The sequence below is a fragment of the Pseudopipra pipra genome, chromosome 15 (genome assembly GCF_036250125.1).
Source record: "Pseudopipra pipra isolate bDixPip1 chromosome 15, bDixPip1.hap1, whole genome shotgun sequence".
NCBI classification, from domain to species: domain Eukaryota; kingdom Metazoa; phylum Chordata; class Aves; order Passeriformes; family Pipridae; genus Pseudopipra; species Pseudopipra pipra.
This window is the reverse complement of record NC_087563.1, coordinates 16,773,871-16,781,749: the sequence shown is the minus strand read 5'-3', so window position 1 is coordinate 16,781,749 and position 7,879 is coordinate 16,773,871. Positions and strand designations below refer to the sequence as shown.

At 44.9% G+C, this 7,879-nt stretch overlaps 1 protein-coding gene across 1 annotated transcript; it reads left to right on the top strand.

The window, feature by feature from the left end:
- Positions 1-1,029: 1,029 nt before the first annotated feature.
- Positions 1,030-7,833, top strand: CAMLG (calcium modulating ligand). The gene is made up of 4 exons (XM_064672211.1): positions 1,030-1,222; positions 3,041-3,495; positions 4,327-4,392; positions 6,094-7,833. The coding sequence occupies exons 1-4, from the start codon at positions 1,060-1,062 to the stop codon at positions 6,283-6,285; spliced, it is 876 nt and encodes a 291-aa protein (XP_064528281.1). The 5' UTR covers positions 1,030-1,059; the 3' UTR covers positions 6,286-7,833.
- Positions 7,834-7,879: the final 46 nt, after the last annotated feature.

The following is a 7,879-nucleotide window of genomic DNA, read 5'->3' as shown; positions in this document are numbered from 1 at the left end:
TCTTGTAGGTGATCCTGTATCTTCATTTAACATCCCATTCTTTCAGCACCTTTTTGTAAAAGTCATTTCCATTTTACGCTTGCCAATTCTTTTGTGGGCTGTTGTCACCGCTGCTTCTGGTTCATCGTGGATGAGTTAATGCATGAGCTTGGTAGTCAGATCTCTGTATTTAACTGTTTTTTGAATACAGAATTCTGTCATTCAGTTTTGTTGAAATATTAATTGGACTTGTCAGCACTGGGGTTTTTTTCCCCAATACACATCCCACTGTCCTGCTGCTGCTGAGCTCCACCACTCCGGCTGTGGCTCTGGGCTTTGGAACCCTCAGTGTGGGATCTCCTGTTCCTTCTTTAGGTGTCTGGGGCGTTAAGGAGCAAAGTCGTTTGGTGTCGAGGATGTGGAGGGCAATTATGTGAAGTACCGATGGAAATGATCCCTGTGCCCGCTCCTTCAGTTTGGCTCCCGGGTGCTGTCGCCCAGTGGTTGTCTGTGGCAGTGTTCAGGTAGAGGAAGAATTAATGTGGTACAGCTTTATCACCTGTCACACAAGGAGAGGTGTGATGGACTTTTAGCGTGCATAAACATGAATATTATGCGTCTTGCTAGAAAAAACTGAATGCACTCCGAGTTCTGTAATATCACAGCAATTCTGGAATCTTGGAGCGTTCCTCGTGTGTTGGTTTTTGCTCAGTGTGCACAGTCAGTCCGCAGCGGTGCGGCGGCAGACCGGGGTGTTCCCCTGTGTGTGCTGCACGCTTGTGTGCGCTGCACAGCCCCTGCCCAGCCTGAGGGTGCCCCGTCATCCCGACCCCTCGGCGCCGCCATCGCCCCTTCCCGCCCTCACAGCGCTGTGACGTCACCTCCGAGGCCGCGCCCGCCATCTTTAGTGCTGGCGCCGCGCCGTTAGAGAGCGCGGGGAGCGGGACTGCCCCCAGCGCGTCCCGCCTTTCTCTTGCCCTTACCCAAAATGGCGGCGCTCGCTTCAGCGGGCGGGCAGGGCGGTGCCCGCGCCTGCGCGGGGCGCGGGGCGGGCGCGGTGCCGGGCCTGAGGAGCCGGGGATGGCGGACAGCGGGGCGGGCGCGGTGCCCACACCGCCGGGTCCCCCCGCGGGGCTCTCGGCGTCCCAGCGCCGCGCCGAGCTGCGCCGCAGGAAGCTGCTCATGAACTCGGAGGAGCGCATCAACCGCATCATGGGCTTCCACCGGCCCGCGGCCGGCAAGGGTGAGCCGGGTGGCGGGGGTGGTGTGAGGGCTCCGCGCGGGGCTGCGGGGACGCCTCGGGCTCCTCTCGCCCTGAGCGCTGCCCGCGCTCCCCTCGCGGGCAGGAGCGGCGGTGACAGGGCCCGCTGGCTCCCCAGGGTCCCTCAGTGCCGCCTGCCCTCGCAGGGATGTCCTGAGAGCAGCGCGACCTCCGAGGGACCCGCCCTCGGGTAAGATCTGTGTGTCACCAGAACGTCGGGGCTTGGGGCCGACACTATCCCTGGTCATTTTACTGCATGTGGGTTTTCTTGGCTAAAGAAAGGGTGAGCCTCCCCTGCAAGTGGTTTTTCTTAGTTAGAGACAAGGATGAGCCTCCCCCAGGTTTCCAGTCATTTACTCCTGGCTTTCGTAGCTGGGTTTTTATAGCGGTCGGTTGTCTCCCGTTTGGGTAATGACCAGGCGTTGGACGTTTGTGGTTGGCATGCAGGATTTTCTTGCAGAATCATAGGTAGGTCGTTTATATTTCTCCACATGCTTCAAGCGGGCTGACCATCTTGTCAGGAAAGAGTTGTCAGATTTTGGTTTACAGGGGTGCCCGTGAGCCATGAATCAATGTGATTTAACACTGAGAAGTTCTCCTTAAGCATTGGTTCTCGCTCTCTGGTAGGACCAGACCTGTTGTGTCTCTTGGTTTGGCTTTTGTTCTCTGCCATCACCTCTCTTGCTCTAAGATGGGTCTTGAGGTTTCATACAGAGCAGATTAACACTGCTCTGCCTCTGGCAATAGAAGACAAGCCAAATTGTTGGAAATGATACAACTTTTCTAATTTTTAATAGCTTTAATTAACCTTTTGTTAGTTGTTTTAATTAATCATACGTGCTGTGTTAGGCCTTAAATCACTTTTAGCCAGTGTTTAGCAGAAAGTTGTCATAAGCTACTTTTGTGGGAACGCAGCTTGGGAAAAGTACCAAAACTGTAAGTTTTGTTAAAAGTTAACCTTGAAATACTTCAATGAACAAAGCCTGGGAGAGAGAAAGATGTATTGTTGAAGCTGGACATCTGGAACTCAAGATTTATGAACTGCAAGGGCTTTTTGCAGAAATCAGCAGATAAAGAAGAAGGGTAACAAAGACTCCATAGATGTGATACAAAGTCCCTTCTGAGAGAAAAAGATACTAAAAAGACTAAAGATATGAACTAATTATCATAAAAAGCGAGAAATTAATGCCCAATAAAAGGCAGAATATTAACTAAAGAGAATTATGTAATTAAGAACCGATGAGCATTGACTTGTTTGCTAAAAATGTAAAAATAGGTAGGAAAATTATTAATTGGGTCTGTATGGGGACTGAAATCTGTCGTACACCTCTGGCTAGAAATGAAGTAATGCCTTGCTTTCTAACACTAAAAAGACAGTGTTAGAGAATTTTATGTATCCTGACAATTTTGGAGTATTTGGCAGCAGAGATACACTTCTGTTGCCTGCTCATTTGTCAGGTTTCAATGCTCTCCTGGGTGATTCACCTTCTGCAAATCTTTGTCTTTTGTTTTATGTTGCTCTGTGCATTTGGAACAAGGTCTTTCCTCCTGTGCAGGCAGTGCTGTTGCTTAGGGAAGTACAGTGTTTTAATTTCTCCACTGCTGACCAGCAGCTTCACCTTGTGGCCTGCGTTGCCCAGCTGCCTGTCCCGTGTCTGTCTGTGAAGCAGTGCCCTCTTTAGTCCTTTCTTTTCACTTGGGAAGCAGAGACACCAAACCAGGACGCCAATCCAGCTTGGCCAAAGTGTTGTTCCACATACCTGCTGTGTGTAACTGCGTGTTTCTGTTTCTCTCCTTCAGATGACGACAGTCACACAGAGTCAAAGCTGCAGCACGAGCAGGATAAATCCAACTCCCTCCCCATTCCTTCGGTTTCCAAGCGAATCGTGCTTGGAGATTCCGTGTGCAGTGTGCCAGGCTCTGCTGACCACACAGGGAGCCTGGCAGAGCTCCGGGGGGACAAGGACTTGTTCAGCAAAGCCCCCGAGCTGGTCACCGAGGGCACAGGGGAGCTCCGCCACCGGCACCGGGGCGATCTGCCCCCAGAGGCTGCACCACGGCCACCCAGACACGGGCTGGAGCAGTACCTGTCCAGATTTGACGAGGCTCTGAAGCTGAGGAACCAGCTGATGAGTGAGAAGCCGAGCCAGGAGAACGGGAGTGCCGGGGAGGAGTTTGACTCTTTCCGCATTTTCCGATTGGTGGGATGTGCTCTGCTCGCCGTCGTGGTCAGGGCTTTTGTGTGCAAGTACCTGGTGAGTTCAGGGGAACAGTCCTGCTCTGCAAATTTATTGTGAAATACCCTTCATCTGGGGCTGAAGTCTGTTGGTAGTGACCCAGTTGGGAACTTCAGACACACTACATTTCCACACAGCCACTGTGTAACCACTGAGAGCAGCACGTGTTTGGTCTGTAGTGGTTGAGGACAGATGCACTGGAGTAGTTGTTGCAGTTTAAGTTCCCTGCAAATTTATTCCCTTCCTTGTGAGCATATGAGTCAGCTGCTCCCCTAGTTTGGAGCATACAAAAGAATTAATAGAGTAAGAATAGTGTCCCCATCCCTGGAAATATTTGATGCCAGGTTGGACAGGGCTTGGAGCAACCTAGTCTAGTGGAAGGTGTCCCTGCCCTTCAGGGGGTTGGAATGAGATGGTCTTTAAGGTCCTTCCAACCCCAATCATTCTGTGATTCTAGGAACAGTAACAGTTGCCCCAAGATAAGTAGATCCTACTCATTTATCAGTCTGAGATAAGTAATTCTCAGTATTCCTGGTGCCTGCCAGAACAGCACAGAGATGTGTGGCAGGCACAACCTGCCATCTCCTGGATCCCTGGGCTCAGTCTCACTCACTGCTGCTCCCTTCTGTGATTTCAGGGTTTTAGGCTTCAAATAGGGCAGAAACTTATTTTTGTCATGTAACTTGTCTCCTGAGGTTTGTAGTATTCAAGAATAGTGTTGCTGTGTTCCACGAGTTATTTTTTACCTACTAATTTTTATTTATGACTTAGGAAGCATTACATTTCTGTGTTTCTTAGCTGTTACTTCTGACCAAGTTAATTTTTGTATATTCTGTTCTGTTTCTTCAGTCAATATTTGCACCATTTCTTACTCTACAACTCGCTTACATGGGACTGTCCAAGTACTTTCCAAAGGTAATTTTTTTTTTCAGAATTAGATTAATTTGAAGTGTTTTAAATTTAAATTTGTGTTTAGATTGTATTAGGACCAACACATGTGAATTATTCTTCTCTTGTTTTAACCTGTAGAGTTGTATTACCAGTGCTGATAGTTTATACTAATTTTTAATCTTTCCAGATTTAGTCCAAATCTTTTTTTACAGTTTCTGTGAAAACATGGACTAGCAGCTTGTTTAGCTGTAGCCTAATTAAAAGCATCTGACCAGGAAATCCAGGTAGTTCTTTCATGTCTTCAGGAAATTTGCTTTTCTCCTAGACCACGCTCTTCTCTGGTTACTGTTTGCTCTGTCAGCAGCTGTTCTGCATGTAATATCTGGATGAAATTTGTGAGTGTGTTTGCTAAAGAATGAGGCAGAACATGGGTTTTAAGAGCTCTGCATTCCATAGCTGGTATCAGGTTGAATGGCAGCTTGAAATGAGACATTTATTTGTGTGTGAAACTTGCTGCTCATTAGCTAGATTTGCTCTATCACTTGATTCATATATTTACACCAGGCAACTGTGCTGAAGTATTTGTTAGGTTGATGATTTTGTCAGGTTTGTGCTGCAAAGTGGGATTGAATGATGTTCAATCCATAGTTAAAAGGGAAAATTTACATTTTAAAAGGAATAATACATTACCTGTAGGAAATCAGAATAAATCAGCAGTTCTTTTGTAGTTAAGTATATCGTAATAGTCACTCTAAGCTGATGTGTCACAACACAAAACAGTAGAATTAGCCTTAGATTTGCACCAGCTCATCAGCTACATCTTCTTGATCTTGTTTCTGCTGTATTTAAAATCAGCTCTTCAGTTTCAGAATTTAAAGAGGTGTTTCCTTTCCACAACGTGCTTTTACTGCACTTCATTGCATGAGGTCAATCTGTTAGTTATCCTTCATTTTTCTCTCACGAAACATAGAAATGTTCTTGAAAGCTTAATTTAGATTGGATTAAATTAAGATATCCAGCAAATATCATCGAATTACCAGAATTTTCAGCCACTGTCACCTTTTCCTGCCTGTCAGACTTTGCGTTCTTGGGATTCCTCATCTCAAGGATGGAACATCTTTCAGAAGGTTTTGGGAGATTTTTGAAACTTCCAAATTAAGTTGTACTAAAGTAGAAACAGTTGGGTTTTCAATTCTAAATAATTTTTCTGTTAGAAAACTAACAGTATTTATGGGGCTTGGAGCAACCTGGTCTAGTGGAAGGTGTCCCTGCCCATGGCAGGGGGGTTGGAACGAGATGAGCTTTAAGGTCCCTTCCAACCCAAAGCTTTCTGTGTTCTATTTTTTGCCAAGTAGTGTAATGAGATTAATCCAGTTCTGCCAGTGGACCTGCCAGGCTTGGCTTCTTACACCCAGATTGCCCCTGTCTGGGAATCTTCCCAGTCCTGCACAGCCCCACCTCAGCCTGCTTGGAGGCAGAATATCCGGGATCAATTTTCTCTGCTGCTCTCCAGCCTCTCGCTCAGCTCCGGGGGATCCGGCACAGCAGGAATCTGTGTCTGGGATAAGTGCTGTGAATCCTCCAGTGTGTCTGGAGAGAATCAATCCAAACCTGCTGCTCTTACCAATGAATTTGGAATGTGTAAAATAGGCACAACATTGGTGACATATAAAGCAGAATTGGATTAGGAGGACTAACATGATACTGTGTTTTTATCCCTTTTAGTGTGAGAAGAAGGTGAAAACGACAGTCCTGACTGCTGCTCTCCTGCTGTCTGGGATCCCTGCAGAAGTGATCAGTCGCTCCATGGACACCTACAGCAAAATGGGAGATGTTTTCACAGACCTCTGTGTCTATTTCTTTACTTTTATCTTTTGCCATGAACTTACTTTGGTTTTTGGCTCTGAAGTACCATAATGGCTGTACAATTCCACACAGCAGCTACACTAAACCTTTCTGGACTGTGTTTCTTTAATGTCTGACACTGTGCAGACAGGTCTAAACCTTCACTAAAATTCCTACCTGTTGAAATGCTTGAAAGGAGCCTTAAATCCAGTCATTTTGGGAAAGGAAGAGCAGGGTCCCAGACTGCCAGTTGCATTGGTTCAGTTTATTTAAATACTGTGTCTGCATATTACAAATGTGAAGACTAGGGTGCAAGTGTCAGTGGATGATTTATTTGCTTTAGTTAGATGATGCCCCTCTCAACTTCCTTCATAAATATTTACAAAGCTGCCTTTGTTCTTTTCAGTGAGAACAAGAAGAGAGTTCCCTTCAGCAGAAGCATATATATGTGTATATCCTGTATGACTGTATCTAACCAGACCTGCTCATTTTGTGGTGTTCCCATTTTTTTAAAGAAAGCTCTAAATAAAAGAAATCCCTGTACTCTGTTCAAATGTTCAAGGTCAGAATGTTGAACCAAGTAGCTGCTTCTGGAGAATGTTGGTGAAACTTGCCACTTTGTTGTTATGATCCTTGCCTTGCTATACCTTATTTGTTGTGATTGTAATTAATTTCATTTGATGATGATTGTGGAAAAGAGCTAAGCAAAACCAATAACAAGAAAATCCTGGTGCTTACAAATGTCATTAATCAAAAAATAAGAAGAAACAAAATTAATCTCACCTGTTTGAGTTTCCAGCAACCTAATCCTAGTGCAGCTCATCCTTGTGCTTTCTGATGCCTTTTCTTTATATTAACAGTTCATCTCATGAGGGAGTTGTATATATTGGCACCCAACCTGCAGTGTCAAATCTTTGCTCTAGTGGTTGTAAAACTTACAAGGGAAACTGTTTTATTTTCAATCTCTTATGAATTTTGCACAGTGGGAGGAAGGAAGTGTCATTCCAAATAGTCCACTTAAATGGTGATAATCTCTAAAAATCTTTATTGAAGGTAAATTTGGTAGTGTTTTCATCTTGTAGTTTTCTGTTTAGAATCTGAACTTCCAGGAGATCTAGGCCGATGTCTTTTTTAGCACAGTAAAACACCTATTTAACTTGGTATTTGTCTGCAGAAATTTTTTTAGGGAGCAGAAGTGTTTGATTATACCCCTCTAAGGCGAATGCCCTGCACTCTGCCTGTTATTTTCTGTTAAAGCTGTAATTCTAGTGCCTCGTTTCTGACTCCTGAATTAGATACATGTTTGTTTGTGGCCTGAAAACAAGAATCTTACATTTTGATGTGACTATTTTTGTTTTTTGGGTTTTTTTTTAACATTATGTTACAGTGAGTATTATGTTACAGATGTACAGGGCTGCAGAAGATTCTGACTTTTGTCTATGAGCACAGATACTGATTCAGAAGCTTTAAATTTGTTTATACTAGACAGGAATTTCAGCAAATGGAAATTAAGGTCGAGATATGTAAATAACGAGTTTGCTCCGAAGTTACACGTGTCCCGATTCTCTATTTATATGCCCAAACGTGATACAAATAAATTGCAAAAACACCGTGTACCAAGACCTGCATAAAGCAATGGATGTTTAATCATAATTTTAACACTAAT

Excerpts from the sequence above, each read along its gene's own strand:
- CAMLG (XM_064672211.1), top strand. The coding sequence starts at position 1,060 with ATGGCGGACAGCGGGGCGGGCGCGGTGCCCACACCGCCGGGTCCCCCC. Across the intron at positions 1,223-3,040 it reads CCGGCCCGCGGCCGGCAAGG|ATGACGACAGTCACACAGAG; the intron begins GTGAGCCGGGTG and ends TCTCTCCTTCAG. Across the intron at positions 3,496-4,326 it reads CTTTTGTGTGCAAGTACCTG|TCAATATTTGCACCATTTCT; the intron begins GTGAGTTCAGGG and ends CTGTTTCTTCAG.